The sequence below is a fragment of the Notamacropus eugenii genome, chromosome 4 (genome assembly GCF_028372415.1).
Source record: "Notamacropus eugenii isolate mMacEug1 chromosome 4, mMacEug1.pri_v2, whole genome shotgun sequence".
Lineage (NCBI taxonomy): Eukaryota > Metazoa > Chordata > Mammalia > Diprotodontia > Macropodidae > Notamacropus > Notamacropus eugenii.
Window position 1 is genome coordinate 430,929,946 of NC_092875.1, and position 21,255 is coordinate 430,951,200.

General features: G+C 39.2%; 1 protein-coding gene across 1 annotated transcript in view; it reads right to left on the reverse strand.

The window, feature by feature from the left end:
* The window catches only part of LOC140502683 (O-acyltransferase like protein-like), an 82,320-nt gene extending 65,269 nt beyond the window's left edge, over positions 1-17,051 (reverse strand). Inside the window, 2 exon segments of the mRNA XM_072606652.1 lie at positions 10,541-10,681; positions 16,946-17,051. Coding sequence (XP_072462753.1) covers positions 10,541-10,681; positions 16,946-17,051 — 247 coding nt within the window.
* Positions 17,052-21,255: the final 4,204 nt, after the last annotated feature.

Sequence of the window (21,255 nt, forward strand, 5' to 3'; positions counted from 1 at the left end):
ACTCCCTCTGTTCCTCAATTCTCTGACCCAGCACAGGAAGTTCAGAGGCTCTTTCCCTCAACATTGGCAATTCAGAGCCTTGCACTGCTGGTGTTTTCAGGCAGCCCCAATCCCCCAACCCTCTTTTTGAAGCCTTTTGCTCCTCGAAGGAGGTGATTAAGTTGGACTGTCAAAGCCCAAGCAAATTTCTACAGTTTAGAGTCAGGATATCCACAGCAATGGAAAGAGGGAGGGGGAACTGAGGCATAGGAGTGGGTTTTGATGTAAGCCTGTGTCATATCCTTAGGTCTGCTAGTGCAGCCCCATTCCCAGTAGAGTGGGAGGTTGGGGAAGAGTTCTAAGGGAGCTTAGGGTCAATGAGTGTCGGTGAACTGGAATTTATTCTTTTTATACTTTCTTTTTGGGGAGGAAAGGGGCAAGGCAAATCAATTGGAATTAACTGACTTGCCCAAGGTCACACAGTTAGTAAGCATCAAGTGTCTCAGGTCAGATTTGAACTCAAGTCCTCCTGACTCCAGGGCTGGTACTCTATTTACTGAACCACCTAATTGCCCCTTAAACTTTCTTTTGGATTCTGGGTGACCTAGTTGCTTCTCTTTGGCACATAACTTCTATTTTTGAGAGGTTTAAGCACTTACGGGGATTGGAGGTAATGTATACCATCTTTTTTCTCACATGATCTAGAAATCTCTACATATTTGTTCTTGAAGCAGTATTCACCAGAATGGCCTTCTCCAAACTTCCAAAGGCTGATTTTCTATTTTCTCTGCTTTGAACAAAATTCAATTTAAGTTTTACCTGCTTATGGTCGGGAGCTCATTGACCACAATTCTTTGCATGCAGTCATAATAAGTCAGAGAGCAGTGTGCAAAAATCACTTTCTTCCCCAAGGGAGGCTCTTCTCCTGATCCAGGAGACATATTTGCTTCCATCAGCTGCTTTTGTACTTAGGATGCAGAAATATCTCAGCTGAAATCTAAATTCCACAAATAAACTCATGACCAATAGGCTGCAAGAGTAACCAGCCTGTTTTCCTTTCTCCCCCCACCTCAGCTCTTTAAGGATAGTCATTGCACTATGATAGAAATAACACTATGGCCTGCAAAGGGACACTGAGCAAATGAATTTTCTTTGCTTCTTATTTGTTTATTATTTGGGTTCTTTTATGTTAAATGTTAAGGGCTTTGCATAAGTGTTTGCCCCTTGTTTTGTATGTTTCTTTATCTTTATTGTTATTAAATTCAAAATAAAAAATAATCTTTATTTGTTTGTTTTTCTTTCTTTTCTGTTCTTTAAGATAGGCCAAAATGTGTCAGTAATATTATGTGCAGGGTGTCCCAGGGTATCTTATTGCAGTTTTAAGCTATTCAAGTTTATAATTTCACTAAGACTTTTGGAATATCCCATATATATATCAATACTTGGTTACTAATGAATTCCAAACTAACACAATTGTTTAAAGTAGTTAGGTGGCTATGGTAGATAGTGGTAGACCTGGAGTCAGGAGAATTGAATTGTGACCCTAGGTAAGTCACTCACTCTCAGTCTCCCCATTTGTAACAGGAATAATATAGCGCTCCCTCACAAGGTTGTAATGACCATCAAATAAGATGATACATGTAAAGCACTTAGCAAATTTAAAGGGATATGTGTGAGTAGATACACACATACATATGTATGTGCACATACATACACATACATACATATATACACGCATATACATATACACATACACCTGCCCTTGCTCATATCACGTGGTTGATCTTGCTACCAGGCAGATTTGGAAAATCTCCTAAAGAACAAAGGTTAAGGAGGTGTCATCTCATATGACAATGCTAAGTACAGATGAAATGCCATTAATAATTGCTGATTTTGAAAGTGTGATTTAATATTGACAAATCTGCATTTGTTTTACCAAGAAAAATATAGATTAGCTTATTTTAACAATCACTGAGGTTTGGACCTCCCCCATTACTCTCATAATTGATACATACACATTAAAACACATAACTCCTGTGTTCGAACCTGAAGGGCCTAGTTCATATCAATCAAGCACACATATCTGGTTTGGACTGGGGTTTATTTATTCTACTCAGTATAAATCAGAGTTAATCCAAGTGATAAGACTGGAAGAGACCTCAGATTATCTAGCTCCCATGTTTAAATACCTAAAAAGGCTGATGTTGATGAATGTCTCCAGACCTCAAGCTTCGCAAATAAGATTAGAAGTCAGTTGTCTTCACTCTGATATATCACTATACTTCAGTGCTTTCCCATAGTCCTAGTGGTTTAGGATGGCCTTCAGAGACCATCTCTGTGAATATCTGCATCTGGCCATTTGTACATGAGTATGTTTATCTGTGTGCTTATCTAAAAGGGGAGCTTTTCCATTTGGGCCATATTGTAGAAATGTTCAATGTGTCAAAAATAGACAACATGATAAAGTAGCTAAGGGAAAGGTGACAAAACCAATTAGAAGAGAGCAGATTTATGACAAGCTTTGTGATCCAATTTGTAAGAATAGCAGCTATTTGCCAATTGATTAGCAGTCAAAGAATATGAAGAGACAATTCTCAAGGGGAGAAATCCAACTATCTAATTCCAAATAAAAAATGTTCCAAATCACTAATAATTTGATAAATGCAAATTAAAGGAACTCTGAAGTTCCTTCTCATATCCATTAGATTTGCAAATTGACAAAAATGGAAAATGACAAATGCTGAAGGGGCTAAGGGAATATAAGCACACTAATACACTATTGGTAGAGCTGTGAAGTGACCCAGCCTTTCTGCAAAGCAATTTACAACTATGCGCCCCCAAAACTACTCAACTGAATCTAGCTACTACTATCTCAGAGGGATCAAAGAAAAGAGGAAAAGGATCCATATTTATAGCAGCTGTTTTTATAATAGAAATCAATTAAAAATTAAGGAGGGGAGAAGCTGTCCATTAATTGAGGAATAACTGAACAAATCATAGTATATGAATGTAACGCAATCCTATAGTGCTATGAGAAATGATGAAGGGAATAGGTGCAGAAAAACCTGAGAAGACTTATCTGAACTGATGCAGAGTGACGTGAACAGAACAAGGAGAATAATTCTATAATAATGACAGTGTAAGCAGGAACAATTTTGAATAACTATCAGCAAGGACTCTGGTTTATATAGGAGGGCCTGCTGTACAGGTTCTTAGATCTCCTTTTCTAAAAGGAAAACAACTTTTGAGGGGTCAATAATTATTTTAATCAAGCACATATATCATTCACTTCATTCAGGGGGAAAAGTCAGAACCCTGAACTTCAGAGAAAACACAAACAGAGGAATAAAGACCAACAGACAGGGCTTCCAACTGTCTGACCATAAGCAATACATACATCATAGATCAACAGACAGATCCAACTGTCTGACCATTACATACATACGTAATTACCAGAGAGAGAAGCACCAACATCTGGGTTTTCAAAGCTGGGGGACTCCTTAGCGGCTATCCAGAGTCTCATCTGGTCAAACACTTCCAATGAGTAAGACCCCAAGTAAAACTTCACCTTATTTATATACTTTTCAGAGCCAGAGGGCACAACCCTCTGACCCAAAGCCTCAACAGAAATTAACAAAAGGTATTGAGCCCTATTAATGGATGGGGAAGATATTTAATTCTTCCCCCACCCACCATTAACCTTAAATTACCATTACAATGACTAAAGAACTCTGATGAATGCAATAATCAACTATGATTCCAGAGGATTGAGAATGAATTTGCCAACAGAGAATTTGCTGATAGACTCAAGGTTCAGAATGAGACACATATTCTTGAAATTGACCGATATGGTCATTTGTTTTGTTTCACTATGAATATTGGTTTTTTAAAAAGATTTTATTTTTGGTTTTCTTTTTTCCCCTACTGGAGAAGTTACAGGGTGGGACTGGAAGGGGATGGGGGGAATAAAAGGAAGGAGAATAAGAAAACATAAATGCATGAAAATTGAAAAAATTAAATTAAATTTGAAAAATAAACAAAAGCTCTATGATCCTAGACAAATTATCTAACCTCCCTGAACCTCTGTCTTTTTATCAATAAAATGAGGACAGTAATACTTGCAATTTAGCTTGCAAGATTGTCTTGCGGGAAATACTTTATAACCCTAAAAGCACTATAGAAAGGTAAGTTACTACATTACTATTATCTTCTGACTCCTTTTACCTGTTCTCCTTCCTTCTCAAGTCACATAGCTCAGCCACACTTAATTCTTGAAGGACTAATTCATTTACCAAAGAAATTGTCTCTCTTTATTCCAGGAAATTGAAAAGCATAAAATTTTATGCCCAGAACCCCCAATGTCTGTAAATAAGTATGTATTATTTTTTATTTTACCTAATTGTATCATTAAAGCTACATCTTCTTCAGCACAAGAGTCAGGAACACACAAGCCAATACTGTAGCCAGTTCCATCCTAGGAAACATGTTAAAAACCTTGAATCCAAATGGTCACAAGGACATATGCAATATTTTCTTAGCAATGCTATGGCTCCTCAGTTATAACTCACTTATATTGTATAAATTCCTTCAAGGATGGTTAATCTCAATACATTCATCTCTCAATTATCAGATAGAAGATCTTGTTCTCAACTATTTCTTGTTGGTTTTCTCACTTTTTCTGCTTTTTCCAGCTGTCATCATTACCAACAGTGTTTAATATTGCTCATCTATACAGCCTTAAGTCTAGCAAGGCCTGGATGAAAAGTCCCCTCTCCTTTTTTTTTTTTTTTTACATTTTGTTTTATTTGTATCAATCACTTTTATTTTCATATCATATTCACTTGCAAATATGCCTTTCTCCCTTTCCTCTCCAGCAAACCACCTCTTGTAACAAAGATTTAAAAGATTTCAGAAAGCAGTTCATTAAAACCGACCAATACATTGGCCATATATGATAGTATATAAAATATTCTACATCCATTATCCCCCACCTCTTTGAAGAAGGGGGAGGTGAATTTTATCAGCTCTTCTCTGGACCCAATATTTGTCAATATAATTACACAGAATTTTGTTTCCTTGATGGTGGTGTCATTTTTTCCTGTTTATATTTGTAACCAACCCTGTGCTCATATCCATTTGCATAAGACTCTTGTTATTGGTAGAGATTGATGACTCAATTCCTCAAGCCTGTATGAGGAATAGAGTTGGTGAAAGGTTAAGATAAATGAGAAGTCTGTTGGTCCTCTGGCTTTTAGCAGCAAAAGAGAAAATATGCAAATCCAAATTCTCCTTTGGGATAGATCCTGAAGGGAAAGAAAGGCTCTGGAAAGAAGCCAACATGTAGAAGAGCCAGCTCTTTGATCACGTCCCTATCCCCAGTTTACCACAATAGAGGCTTTGGGCAATTTCCTCTTGCATAAGACCTGAAACTCTCACTCTGGAGCTGAGATACTTTACATCCAGTGGAAGACCTTATTGTCACAAGGGTGACACCCCTGTGACTCCAGTACACTCTCACCTATGTAAATTGTCTGATTTTTTGTTTGCTATCAGCTTGGATAAATGGGTTTATTTGCTACTCACTATGTGTGGTCATTGTATAAGTAGACTTTGGTGGAAAGGGAGCCAAGCCCTAGATATATAGTTCGGGCACTCTTTGCCCATTAAGGGATAGTAATTAGGAGGGGACCTTGATTCTTTTCCTCAGACAAATAATACAGGTTGACCTAAAGGTCTTGGTGTAGGTTTTAAGCTATTAATTAATCACTCAATAAGCATTTATCAAATACCTACTCTATGCCAGGCACTATGCCAAGCACTAGAAATACAAAAAGATGAAAAAGACAATCTCTGCCTTCAAAGGGCTTACAAACATATATACAAAGTATGCTATATACACGATAAATAAGAAATAATTAATAGAAGGAAGACACTAGAATTGTGGGGTTGGAGAACGCTTCCTGTATAAGGTGGGATGTTTGTTGGGACTTATAGGAAGCCAAGGAGGAGTAAAGGTGACAGAGCATTTCAAGCATGGGGGACAACCAGAGAAAATATCCAGGGTTAAGCATGGAATTTTTTTGTTCAAGTAACAGCCAGGAGGCCATTGTCATTGAACTGAGGGATATGTGTTGAGGAATAAGGTATAAGAAGGTCTGTGTTCATCCTTCATCTTCGAAGAAGACCATGGCATCAGAAAAATAATGACATGACTTGCACTTCACTTTGTTTTGAGTGAAGGAAGGCTGTGCAAGGTCACCAGCCTCACTATCCCCTCGAGTCATCTGGGTGCAATGACCATATATGCATCAGGATGACTGGAGACAACCCAGGATGCAATGGGAGACCTTGTCCTATTCAAGGACTCACTTAGAGTAAGGTAAGGCCATTCATTGAATAAGCCTCTCTAAGAAGTTATCAGAATGACACCTTTAATGAGCAAAAGAAAAAAATATGTAAATCAAGATGGAAGGGAAAGAGCAATAGTTACTATTGATAATCACTCAAGTCAGGGCAGTCCAGAAAACAGCCATTAAGTGTAGTTTGGGCAGGGACCTATTGGTGTGAAATCTATGGACTTCAAAGTACACCGGAGTTAAGATTTTGGGAAAGACAAGAAGGAGAGAGAGAGAAAGGAAGGAAGGAAGAAAGAAAGAAATCTAGCCAGTAAACCCCAAGTTAACTGGGCATCCTCTGGCCATCCAAATTTACCTTCCTTTGGAGAGGAGAAAGAAGGGCGAGACAGAAGGGAGCAGATGAGCTGAGTTACCCAACTAGCTGAGTCCCCATTCAGACAGCTCAGTCTACTCACAGTTTCTTCCTTTGTTTTCAAAGTAGACCATGGCATCAGAGAAATGATGACATGACTTGCACTTGCTGGAAAGGTAGCAGAGGGCTGGTTTTTGAAGGGCTTTGAATGCCAAATAGAGCATTTTGTCATTGATCCTGAAAGCAATATTAATTCTTAGTCTTTTGGGACTTGGTATTGAGGTATGGACAGGTAGATAGAATTCTATTTGTTACCTGCCTCTGAGGAAAGCAGAGTAGCCCCAGTTTCCTGAAGACTAGGGATAACATTCATTCCTCCCTGAGAGACACATAGAGATGGACACTTGGGCACACACATAACCTGCACTGGCAGCACACACAAACACACACCTTACACATTGCTGTAGTCACTGTGTATGTTATTTTTCTGATTCTGCTTACTTCACTCTACATCAGTTCATATAAGTCAGGAAATCCTTTTTAAAACAAAATACATAAAAATATTTAATCCCTAATCCCTATGGAGGTACGAATCAGAAAAAAACTCAGTCTAAGCTCTTAACTCTACTTTCATCATTTTTGAGGCGATGCTTTCTATCCCCTGTAGAGAATGGAAAATAGTGGGATAATGACATAACATGAATTATGCTAAGAGATGAAGGACACAGGGTTAGAGAGGGAAGGTTAGACATGTTTTCTGGTTCTCCCTGAATCAGGTCTTTACAGTATAACTTCATCATTTCATCTGAAGTGTCCTGAAATACCAGGTACCTCTACGTTTAAATAGAAGCAAAAGACCCTTGGCAAAATCTTTTGTTGTTATTGTCTTTTGGTTTGGGACGAACTGTGCCTATGACTTTATTAATACAGATAACTGTGAGGCAACCACCCTCCATATTTGTATCAGCAATTTAATGAGAGTAGAAGAAGTATCAATTACAGGTTTTATCAATATCATGGATTAATAAATGGAATGCCATTACTGAGGAGGAAAATATAGCATTCCAAATTAAAACCTCAGGCACGATTTGTCAAACGCAGAATTTGTGACTCCCATTCTGCTTTTGATTCAAACTTATTAATCTGTTTCAAAATATCAGAAAAGAAATTTGTATGCAGTGATTAAAAATAATAAATCATCACTGTCATCACCATTGTCCAACAGGGCCTCAGCTACAAAGTGATAAAGATAATTTTCTTTGTCCCTTCTCTTGAATAATAATACGAATCAGTTTGATAGTATTAGAATGTGGCATATGTTGAAAAACCCACTTTTCTTATCACTATTTTTATTTAATATTTGGGTTGCAAGAAATGTGATTTTCTTTTACCCATTTGTAATGTTAATTTTTTTTTCTTTCAGCCTAAAGAGAAAATAAACTTTCTATGGAATGTCAAAGCAGAAAGGAAATTATATGATTTGAAAACAGAAAAATCCTTTGTATTATATCACTATGGATCATAGATTTAGAAATGGCAGGGGATTTCAAGGTCATCTAATATAACACTCCCATTTTATTGATGAGGAAACTGCAGCCCAGAGAAGATAGAAAATGTACTCAGGATCACACAGGTAGTAAAATAAGCAGCAGAGCTGGAATTCAAAAATCACTTCCTCTGATACCAAATCCATTGTTGTTGTTTTTTTCCATTTCATCTTACTGTAAATTATCACAATCATGTTATTATATTTTTGAATCCAGTCTTCCAGATCAGCCCTAGATTTATGCTTCTGACCCTCTCTTCCACGAATGGAATTGTTGCTATTGGCAAATCCATATCTTACCTTGGAATCTCTAAAAGCTGAAAGGGGAAAAAGCTGAAGACCTGGCAAAAGTGGGGAAAATATGTTTATATTATAATTTCCACAGTCCTAAGAAACCTAGGGTTGCCCATTTCTCTCCATTCAACTAGGATTGTTGATATAGTCCCTGGAAGCATAGAGATCCAGTATCAGTTTACTGTGGAAGGGTTGTAGAGATTCTCAAAGAGTCACTTCAGCAGTAAGTAATCCTGATTAATCTTTATGGCTCAGTAATGTTCACTCAAATCATATGTTGGATAGAAAAGAAAAATTGGAATATTGGCCATATTGTTCATTGTCTCATCTCCCTGTGACTGTAGAAAGATTAGGGGTTGGGAACTGGTGATGGCTGATTCACTTGCAAAGAAACTTTGTCCTCACACAGAGCTGAGCCTCTTACAACTGAGGAGTCAATTCTCCCAAATTCTAGTAAGCTCTAACTATGGGTACAATATCTCTCACCAGTAACACCTCAGGTCTTATAAAGTTAAGTGGCCCAGTAAGGTAGTTCTGAGGTGTCTTGATCTCATGTAGTCTGTTAAAAGAAACATTCCAAGGCCTGTATTGTTTGTGGAGATAGAACTTCATGTAGTGATTTGTAATCGGAATTTGTTGTTGTCGTTCAGTCAGTTCAGTCATATCCAACCCATTGTGACTCCTTTTGGAGTTTTCTGGGTCAAAGATACTTAAAAGTTTTGCCATTTCCTTCTCCAACGCATTTTACAGACAAGGAAACTGGGGCAAACAGGACTGAGTGACTTGCCCAGGGTCACAAAGTTAGTAAGTGTCTGAGGCCAAATTTGAACTCATGAAGATGAGTCTTCCTGGGTCCAGTCCTGGTACTCTATGCACTAGAGTGCCACCTCACTGCCACTAGGAGTGTTGTCCTTTGTCCTCCAAGAGGACCAAGGACATCATGAAAGACATGTCTTGATTTGTGAACGTATCGGATTTAAGTGAGGCAGAGCTTTACTGTCATCATCTTCACTCTGTCCTCCTGAGTCATGAGTTCAGTGACAAGACATAAGTCAAGATGATGAGCGATGGCCCAACAGGAGTCTGACCATATGGGTTCAAACACCTCCTTGCTACTCACTACTTATGTGACCTTAGGCTAATCTAATTGAGTTCTCTTTCATCAGCTGCCAAATTGAAGGGGGTGGAAAGAAACTCCAAAGGTCTTTTCAGATATAAGTCTATGAGATGGTGATCCTAAATAGGCTCTTGCTGTTGTAATGTGATGCTCTGCATTAAGAAAGTGGTCAACAAATAACACACCTGGGGAAACACTTAGGCTTTAGCCAATTTGCAAAAAGTTCGAATACATTAGAAGCACATCGAAGCGTTTTTTTCAAAGATGGACTAAAGGTGCAAAGTTGTATTGCCTTCTTTTTTTCATCTACAAAATTGGGATGATCATACTTGCACCACGCAGCTTACAGGAATGTTGAGAGGGGTGCCTTTTGTAAATATGAATGTAAGCTATTTAAGGAAACTTATCAAATCCATTTCATTATCCTAATGCCGGTAGTCCCATAAAAATGAGGCCTTTCTGTTAAAGAGATGTTTACTACCACAGGGGAATAGATAAGAGGCAGCAGTTTGATATAAGATTTTTAGGGAATGCAAGTTCTAATTGAAGTCCTGGTATATCTCAAAAGCCTCAATTTATTCATTTGAGAAATGGGATTACTACTCTATATGCACCTTTTGGGTGTATTTAATTGAATAAAAATGGCAAGTCACTTTCCAAAATTTTAAATGCCATAGAGAGATAATAATCCAACAAAAAAGAGGTCACATTTTAAAGTGTTTTTGTCCTTTGTGAAGAACTCTGCATAATCCCGTGGAATTATTCTTAAACACAAGTTAGAGAATGAAAAGCTTTTGAAAGAAGTTGATATTCATAGAAGAAGGAACTAATGGGATGGCAGTGAATTTCAATTATGTCCCAAGACTGCACACAGAGAAATAAATGGAGTAACAAACCTGCTGTATCTGAAGCTTTGCAATATCGCCCGTGGAAATGCTCCCTAGGAGATGTGACAGAGCGGCATTCGCTGTAAGATCTCAGTATGTCCACATTCCCATTCAGAATGTTGCTACCCATCTTCCCAGTGGCATCATACACTTAGGATTGAGAACACAAGCACTCATGTAAAAGTGCTGCATGTGGGAATCTCAGACCTCTGGAGGAGCAGCTAATGTGTCCTTCTTCAGCTTAGGAACCTGATCTTACCAAGAAAGGACACATACTTTTTTGTACAGACATCCTTCATTTTTTCATTGGAGAATAAATAAATTAGAGAGAGAAAGAGAGAGAGAGAAAGAGAGAGAGAGAGAGAGAGAGAGAGAGAGAAGATAGATAGATCAATAGATTCCCAACTGGTATTTTTTTTAAACAAATAGTTTCCCACTTTAATTTTTGTTAACAACAACATTATGGGAAGTGAAAAACTGTAGATTAAATCAGACTTTAAAAAGAAAAAAGATAGATATAGATATATATGTTTAAATGGAATTTTAGAAACTACCTAGCTCAACTACTTGTCCAACAGGTAACAATAACAATAATTATAATGGCTAATATTTTTATATTATTTTAAGGCTTGCAAAGTACTTTACAAATATCTCATTTGATCCTCACAACAACTCTGAGAGGTAGATGGTATTATTATCCCCATTTTACATAGAAGGAAAATGAGGCAGACAGGGGTTAAATGACTTGCCTTGGGTTATACAACCAAAAAGTATCAGAGGTCAAATTTGAACTCAGGCCTTCCTGTGTCCAGTGCTCTATCTACTAGCTGTCTATGGAACTCCCTGGCTGCTTCTTTGTATGGTTAAATGACTCATCTAGTAGAGTAATAAGAATGAGGCCCCCAAACTCCAGAATTCAAGCTAGTCCTAATTCCATCTCATCTTTTGTTGTTCAGTTGTTTTCACTTATGCCTGACTCTTCATGACCCCTTTTAGGGTATACTTGGCAAAGATATCAGGCAGCATAACAACACTTTTTTTTTCGGCTGCAACAAGGAGCTAGAAGTTATTCAGTGTTCTTTTTAGTCATGTTCAACTTTTCATGACTTCATCTGAGGTGTTCTTGGCAAAGATACTGGGAGCATATAGGATGTTCAAGGAGGGCTAGCATCTCTAGTGTGAGGGATTGCTGAGTCTTTTTCAGAGCTGCTTATCCACCTTTGGTGTCTACTTAGCACTCACCTTTCACCTGTGGCTCCAAGAAGCTGTAGCACACACAGCAGTCACACCCTGGTAAATTGTCTTGGCAGACAGGCTAACCCAGGTTGAGGTTAACTGACAGGCCACAAACCCTTCCATGAATTGGAGGGGGTATCTTCCCTAAGCATGCAAAACTTCCCCTGGCAGTATGGGCAGATGAGAACAATTTGTTCCAACAGCCATGAAGTTGGCTGAAGCAGATGCTGTGGACTGCTTCAAATTTGGTCAGACCAAGGTCATCCACTGCATCCCAGGCCCTCACCAGTCATCTTGACTTTAGTCTTGTCACTGGACTGGAATGCCTCTGAGAGAATGAGGCTGAGGACTTTGCGCAACTCTGCCTCACTTAAATCCAGCTCACACAAGAGTCAAGACATCACCCCATGATGTTCCTTCTAGAAAAGGAACAACAATTGGAGATTGCCAAACTCTTCAGCAAATTTTACAATTGAGGAAAATTTTATAATTGAGAAAAATTTTACAAAATGAGGAAACCAAGGCAAACAGGGTGAATTAACTTGCCCACAGTCACATAGCTATTAAGTGTCTGAGGAGCCACAAGTGAAAGTTAGGTGGAACAGGTGGACACCAAAGGTGGAAAGAGCCCCAAAAAGGGCTTGGCAGCCATCACACCAATGGTACTGGTCTTCCCTGAACACACCTTACATCCCAAATACACCCTTTGTACTATACAAAACTGGATCACAATACAATCTGGAGGAAATACGTGATGGTTATTAGAACAGCCTCCCATGAAAATTCAATCTTTTCCTAAAGTGATTCTACATTTAACATGGTATTGTGTCAGCTAAGTGCACAGTGGATAGAGTACTGGGTCTGGAGTCAGATCTGACCTCAGACACTTGTCTTGGGGGCGGCACTTTTGATGAATGCAAATATTTAGTTTGGAAAGGATAAGTCTATGATCAGTCCAGCACTCGGTACTACACATTGCCTTTGTCACTTTCACATTTTGCCTGTCTCTTCTCCTTACGATCACATAGTCTATTAGATGCCAATGTTTGCTGCAAAGGTGCATCCATGAAGTTTTATTGCATTTAGGTAAATGGAAGACAGTGTTGGTGATGAGGAAGTCATGTGATGCACAAGTCTTCAGCAGTAAATGACCATTACTGTTGCTGTTTCCAACTCCATTCCTCCCTAGGCCAAGTCTGGTAGTCTGAGTCTATTCTAGCATTAAAGTGGCCCAGAATCATAAGCTTGTCCTCTTTTGGCACATTGACAATAAGGGTCTCTAGGTCTTCATAAAATTTTTCTTTGACTTCATCAGGGTTTGTTACAGTGGGAACATAGGTACTGATGATGGTGGCATGGTGTTTTCCTGTGAGTGGCAATCGCATTGTCATGAGCCTGTCATTCACTCCTTTTGGCAGGCATACCAGCTTGCTGATTAGTTTTGATTGCAAAACTCACACCAGCTTAAAGGCCTGTGCCCACTCCAGAAAAAGGTCAGCTCCAACTTCAGTAAACTGGCCTTCATTTGCCAACCTTGTTTCACTCAGGGCTTCAATTTGGATGCAATGCCTGTTAAGTTCTCTTGCAACAAGAGCAGTTCTTCTTTCAGGTCTACTGGATTTTGTGTTGTCTATTAGTGTACACACGTTCCACGTGCCAAAGGTGAGTGGAATCATCTTTGCAGATGTTTTCGTACATTTTGTACATTTTTTTGTGCTTCAACCACATAGTGGGATTCCCCATCTGCTGCAATAATCAGGCCAGGGTTGGGTAAGCAGACAACATTTAGGGCACCTTTTCTAACCCCCTTCCTTACACCAGGAGGTGAGCAGCGTGATCATTAAAAGGCTGCTCAGACTTAGGAGCTGCCGAGTCTCACTGCTGCTTCCAGTGAAAAACGACCCTATGACCTGGGCTGCCTGTGTATTGGGTTGTGACTACAGCTCCCACTGTATCCGCACCTGTTGCTTCATCACTTGCTGGTCATCACAGGACTTTCAGGCATAATAGTGAAATGGTATGAGTAATGTCTTTGATTCATGTGTGAATTGGATTTAAGTGAGGCAGTGTTGCACAAAGTCATCAGCTTCACTCTCTACTCCAGAGTCATCATAGTCCAGTGGCAGGACAGAGTCAAGGCAGCTGGCAATGGCTTAGGATGCAATGGATGACCTTGGTATCTTCAGTGTCTAACCAAGCTCTAAGTGTTCCTCATTACCTGCTTCATCTGCCTTCATGGCCATTGGAACAAATTGTTCTCATCTGCCCATTCTACCAGAGGAAGTCTTCACATGCTTGGGATAGACACCCCCTAACTCACCAATGGATTTGAGAAACCTTGGTTATCCTCAACCTGGTTTAACCCGTCAGCCAAAATGGTTTACTGGGGTGTGCCCACTGTGCATGCTGCAGCTTCTTTGGATTGTTATTATCAGCATAAAACTGAATTTCATCTGCCTTCTTACTAAGTCAAGAATACTGCATCTCTCTGAGTTTTGCTTGTACTTTGCTTTTGATGGAATTAAATGCTGCCTTCTTAGAGATGGATGAACCATACTGCTGATAAATCCTGTGGAGTTCTCATTTTTCGTTTAGCAGCTTCTGAATTTCCCCATCATTTTCATCAAACCAGTTTTGGTGTTTGCAAGTGTTCTGATCCAGATGAGCAAATGCAGTGCTGTACACCAGATCTCTGAAAGCTGCCCACTCCTTTTGTGCTCCACTGTTGCCAACTGTGTGTTGGCTCAACTTTCTCTCCGAGTTAGCAACAAACTGTTCACGCTCAGAGAAGAGCTCTAATTTGTTGACATCAATTCTTCAATTTGAAAAGTCTACAAGTCAAGACCAAAGTGGAGGGAGTATTGGTGCATGATTTTCTGTTTGCAGGTGATTGTGCACTCAATGCAGCCTCTGAAGCTGAGATGCAACAAAGTATGGATCAATTCTCTTCTGCCTGTGCTAATTTTGGCCTAATAATTAACACCAAGAAAGCACAGGTGTTACATTAGATACCACCACACCATCCTTACATGGAGCCATCAGTTACAACAAATGGAGAAGTTTTGAATGTTGTGGATAAGTTTACTTACCTTGTTAGTGTACTTTCCAGGGATGTACACATTGACAATGAGGTCGATACACTCATTGCCAGAGCTAGCTCAGTGTTTGGGAGGCTCCAAAGAAAAGTTTGGAAGAGAAGAGGTATTAGACTGGCTACCAGACTGAAGGTCTACAGAGCTACTGTGCTGATGTCATTGTTATATGCTTGTGAAACATGGACAGTCTACCAGCGCCATGCCAGGAAACTGAATCGCTTCCATTTGAACTGTCTTAGGAAGATTCTGAGGATCACCTGGCAGAATAAGGTACCAGACACTGAAGTCCTTGCTTGAGCTGAACTGCCAAGTATTCAAACCATGCTTCAGAGAGCGCAACTCCAATGGACCGGCCATGTTGTTTGAATGTATAATGTACACTTGCCAAAAAGATTATTTTATAGAGAACTCACATAGGGTAGGTGATCACATAGTGGCCAGAAGAAATGATACAAAGACGCTCTCAAGGTCTCTCTCAAGAACTTTGGATTTGACTGTGCCACATGTGAGACACTGGCACAGGACCGCTTAGCATGGCATACCCACATAAGAAAGGGTGCTGTGCTCTTTGAGCAAAGCAGAATTGAGACAGCACAAAGTAAATGCAGGATGCGCAAATTTGGAGTATCCACCCCAAATATTCACATGGACTACCTGTGCCCAACCTGTGGTAGAACATTCCGAGCTTATATTGGTCTGATCAGTCACAGTCGGACACACTGAAATTTCACTTTATCATGGTGATGTCATTTTGGTCCTCTTCGAAGATGAAGGACAACAACCATTGTGAGCCAGTTTTGCATGGTGCAAAGAGTCCTAGGGACCAGGAATCAAGAGATGTGAGTTCTAATACCAGCTCAAGCACAAAAGTGCCATAGACCTCTCCTATGGTTCATTTCTTCATCTGACAAATGACAGGTGGTATTTGGGCTATAGCCTCTAATGTTTCTAATTGGCCATGATTTTCCAGTGTCACTAATTTAGATGAAGTGATGAAGAGGAGCACATTGGAAAGCCTTCTGGATCTGAAATCAGAAGACTTTGGTTCAAATCTTGGTATAACATTTATTGCCTGTGTGAATTTGGTCAAGTCCTCTATCTTCTCTAGACCTTTATTTCCTCATCTATAAAACAAGGAGGGAAGGATTACATAACCTGTAAGATATTTTCAGCTCTAATCTATAGTCCTATAAGCTTGTGTAAGAAGCTTGGTGGCACAGTGGATAGATTACCAGGTGTGGAGTCAAGAAAACGAGTTCAAATCCAGCCTCAGACACTTATTGGCTACATGACCCTGGGCAAATCACTTAACTCTGTTTCCTCATCTATAAAATGAGCTGAAGAAGGAAATAGCAAACTACTCCAGTATCTTTGCCAAGAAAACCCCAAATAGAAGAGTCAGGTACTACTGAAATAGCTGAACAACAAAGTTTATACTCCAAGTGACTGATAAGGACGTCTGTGTCATCTGGTTCAGTGCAGTCTTAACAGACAAGCTCTGATCTCTGAAATATCTGGAGCAACAGTAAATCTAGAGAGATATTGTGCCATTTTAAAAACTTTGTACTCCTTTTTCTATGACTTGACTAATAATTTTCCACTGAGTAAGAGAAATAAAAGATGTTAAGCCTTTAAACCAACCAAAGCACAAAAGCCTAAATAATTAGTTATAAAACATCTTATATGATATTTTACCACTTATACTTTGGGCACTAAATCATGTTTTTACAGCATCATAGAATCCTAGGCTTAAAGTTGAAACAGAGAACAGAGAACAGCACCCTCCCCCATCTTACAGATGAGGAAACTGAGACCCAAATTGGCAATTCAATTTAGTTATTCAAAGTCACACATGTAGCAAGTGCCTCCAAATTTAGTACCCTTTCCACTGGGTCAAGCTGTTATAGTTGCATCCTCATAACTGAACTCCCAGAACTCTCTTAAAAGTTAAATGGAATCTTTTCTTTTCATAGGAAATCACCTTGAAGTGACTTAAGATATTTGCTACTGATGGTGGGAGTTTTTTGTTTTGTTTTGTTTTTCAAGCCCTATGAGCCACCACTTGAAAAGTATTGTCACAGACCTTGGTCAGGTCTGGTAACCAAATCCTTGGTGCCAACAGGCTCCTCTTCTTTTGGCTGGCTCTGTTGTTCATGGTGGAGGAAAGCAGCCAGTGGGCGAGTTAACATTGGCCTTTTGGAAATAGGTTTATACTGTTCTGGGTTGTTTTCTTAGCATGGGAAGAACTGCTCACCCCATCCTCCTCCACACACGTTGGCCTCTGGACTCAGAAGTCTTCGACTAGGAGCCAGCTCAGTCATTTGCATGTACTCTCGATCTAACTACTTAGGCCAAACTCTGCAAAAAGGTTCAGCTGAATACCCAAATTCAAATTCCATGCAAAAACATTGTCATGTTCCAGCATTGTGACCCATAAGAAAATAAATGTATAATCAGAAGGATCCTTAGAGGTCCTTGAGTCCAACTGCCTCATTTTATAGAGAGGAAATTAAAGCCCAGAGAGGATTTTTTAAAAAAGGGAGAGTCAACTAGAACTAGAAAGGTAAGGAAATAAGCATTTATTTAGCACCTACTACGTGCTTCACACTGTGATAAGCGCTTTATACATAAAATATCATCTTCACAACGAACCTGCAAGGTACATTTTACAGCTGAGGAAACTGAGGTAAACAGAAGTTAAAATGTCTCACCCATAGACTCACAGTTGGCAAGTGTCTGAGGCCAGATTTGAACTCAGGTTTTCTTGATTCTAGGCTTACCACCCTATCCACTGCATCATCTAGCTAACTCAGGAAGGGTTTGAAGTAGAATTTGAACCCAGATCTCAGCCTCCAATTATTCTCATTCCCCATCTTGGAGGAGTCTGGAATTCAGAATTGGAAACAAACTCAGAGATCATTTAGTCAGTGACATCAAAGTTAAATAGAAATGAATAACTGCAGGCTATCCTTAGAAAACCACAAATTTTCAATATCTGTTTTACTACATTTTTATTTATTTTGTTAAACATTTACTAATTACATTTTAATCTGGTTTGGGCTGCCCTCTGGAGCTTTCCTGGCAGTAAATTGGACAGCTTCACTCTAACGCAATCCCTTCGTTTCACAGATGAAGGAGGTCTTTTTGAAGTCCAAAGTGACTTTTCTAGGTCTCTAGAGGTAATGAGAAAGCAGAGCTGGAATTCAAAGCACATCTCCCAATAACAAATTCTGTGTTGTTGTCCCTAAGTCATGAAACCCTATTTCCTGTTTAAAGTTTAAGTTTAAAGGCTTATTATAGGCTGTTGGGTTGTTTTTGTTTTTTTGAGGGTTTGCCAAATGATGTCACTCTGGGTACCACAGGGAGGTTTGGATTATATTTGTTTCCTTTCGTATTATGGACTCTCTTGAGCAAATTGCCCTTTTCTAGTTATCTCTTTAATATGCTGTTATTGTGGCCACAAGAGGCCTAGGGGCACTTCTGCATTAAAATGTATGATGATGATGATGATGATGATGATGATGAAGAAGAGGAAAAAGGAAAGTGATGACTAGGAGCACCTGCTATTTAAAGTAACATCATGCTCATTGAAAATTTTCATTTCCCAAAGATTAAAAACAATTCACTTCAATTATGCCGGACTAATGGCAGCCACATTTCCTTTTCCAAATAGAAATGTGGAGACATTATCAGATATTAGCCTCTGAGGTGGGATGGAAGAGAAATAAAAACTTTGACCAAAGCATTACCTTAAAATGCCAAAATGTAGTCATCTACTTGGAAAATTTGAGGCAACAATATCCCCAAATAATGTCTGAGCAGTCAGGGAACTTAGACACTAACTGATCCATACCCCCATCCCATCTGACATATGGAGACACCTTACTGGTTAATCAATTTATTCAGCACAACATGACTAATCTAAGGAGTCATATAGCCCAGTGCTCGGTCCACTTTACCAAAATGAAGCAGCATAAAAGCAAGTCATGGGGGAAAGGTCTCCCTTGAATAATAGTTTATAAATATAGTTTGAAATCCAATCTTTCTCCAAAGGGCTATTTACGTCATTTAACAAGAGCAGTGTGATATAGTAGGAGTAGGAATTTTGACTCACTGCCCTGCTGCTAAACTAGCTGTGCAGCCTCAGATGAGTCACTTCATTTTTCCTGTGTGAGCATCAGTTTCCTCATCTTTGAAAAGAGGAAATTGAACTAGTTATTTCTAGTTCAGTGATTCTAGTGCCGAACTTGGAGTCAGGATACATCTTCCTAGCCTAGCATACATTTTGGATGTCTAGGATACATCTTGCTAGCCTAGGATACATCTTGGATGCCTAGGATACATCTTGCTAGCCTAGGATACATCTTGGATGTCTAGGATACATCTTGCTAGCCATGTGACCATGATGGGAAAATATATAACATCTCCGATTTTGTTTCTTCATGTGTAAAATGGAGATAACAATACTCTTACATGTGTGTTAAAAAGATCAAATAAAATAATATATGTGTAATGAGGCCTTGTAAAACCTCAACTTCTATATCAAGATCAGCTCTTATTGTCCCAGACTACTGATAAATCCCTTCCATCCTATGGAGATCATGGCAAGGGTAATGACCTTCTATTAGATTGCAGGTACCTTGAGGGCAGGGACCCTGCTGTTTTTTCATCTTTATATTCACCGAGCCTATCACAGCACTTTGCAAATGATAAGTATTTAATAATTTTTAAAAAATTGATGTGATTGAACTCATTCCATCACCACATCCTTTTACCTGCTATTAACAACTTGACTCCCTCCCACTGCCTTGATTCTATTACATTTACTTTGCCTTATAGCTTATGGTTCTGCTTCAGCCTAGGGACCTTCTTTGGGCATACAGAGCCAAACTCAGAGCAGAGACATGGTGATGAGGAGGATGATATGAAAGGGGAACATTTAGCAGGAGAGTACACTTAACCTCAGACCCCAAAACAGATAGAATGTCCCAACATATACAGCACTGCAAATGACAGTGTTAGCTGAAGTAACCTACAGTTACTAATTGTTTTCTGTCCCAATGTGGGGCCCCAATATGAAGCCCCACTGCCTTACATGGGAAGTGTGTAACTGGGGAAGACTATGATATCTAAATCATACTCATTACTAAAGTCCAAAGAAGTCTTTTCTGTTTGTACAACACTTTCCGATTGTCAAAGCTGTAAAATCGGTGGCTGGTGACGTAGAGGTTAGAGCGCTTGGCCTGGAGTCTGGAACACATTTAGTTTGGATCTAGCCTCAGACATTTACTAGCTGTGTAATCCTGAACAAGGCACTTAATTCTGCCTCAGTTTCCTCAGCTGTAAGACGGAGATCCTAAAAGCAACCCTCTTCCCTGGTTGTCATAAGGATCAAAAGGGATAATATTTATAATGTTATTAGCACAGCGTCTGGCACGTTGTAGGCATTGAACAAATGCTCGTCCCCTTCTTTTCAAACATTGTCACATCTGTCACATCATTTTGTTCTTGCCTCCAACACTTGATGGTCACGTGACCATGGGCAAACCACATAACCTCTCTGAATCTGTTTCCTCATCTGTGAAATGGAGATAACAGTACTCTTATACGTTTGTTGCAAAGATACATGTATAACGGACTCTGTAAACTTAAAATTCTATAACAAGATTATAAAAATGTGTTCTTCTAATCCACCTGCCTTCTGAAATATTCAACTAAAAACTCCTGAGAGAATTTGTCATCTTAGCAATTTATTAGGTATCTGATTATTGAAGATATAAATGTGGTGATCACAATCTAATATCAAACAGCACTGTGATTTACCAGCTTTTCATTCATTTATTCAATGAGCATATATTCATCATTTACTCTGTGCAAAGTACTGTCTCAGGCCTTGAGTATATACAAAGAGAAAAAACTTCTTACCCTCACAGAACTTACATTCTGTTGGGAGAAGACTTGTTAACACAGAAAAGTAAACACACACAAAAAAGGGATGGAAACTTGACCTGTCGTTTATTGGTGTAGAGAACTCCCTGATGAGGATATTCTTTCTGGCAACTTAGGTAGGTAGAATTTTTTTTTTCTTTTGCCATTTATCATCTAGAGAGTCATAAAGCACTAAGAAGTTAAGTGAGTTACCCATTGTCACACAACCAATGTGTGAGAGTCAGGACTTAAACCCAGATCTTATCAGCTCCAAAGCCAGTTATCTCCCAGGGAATGCTACTGTTTGTTTACAAATTAAATATGAGCCATCTGGGGGAAGGAAAGCACTAGCAGTGGCAATGAAGAAGAACTCTTTTGTGGGAGGTAGCACCTGAACTAAACCTCAGGTAAGATAAGGATTGTGAACAGGAGAGATGAGAAGGAAGTCCACTTTAGAAAGGGATG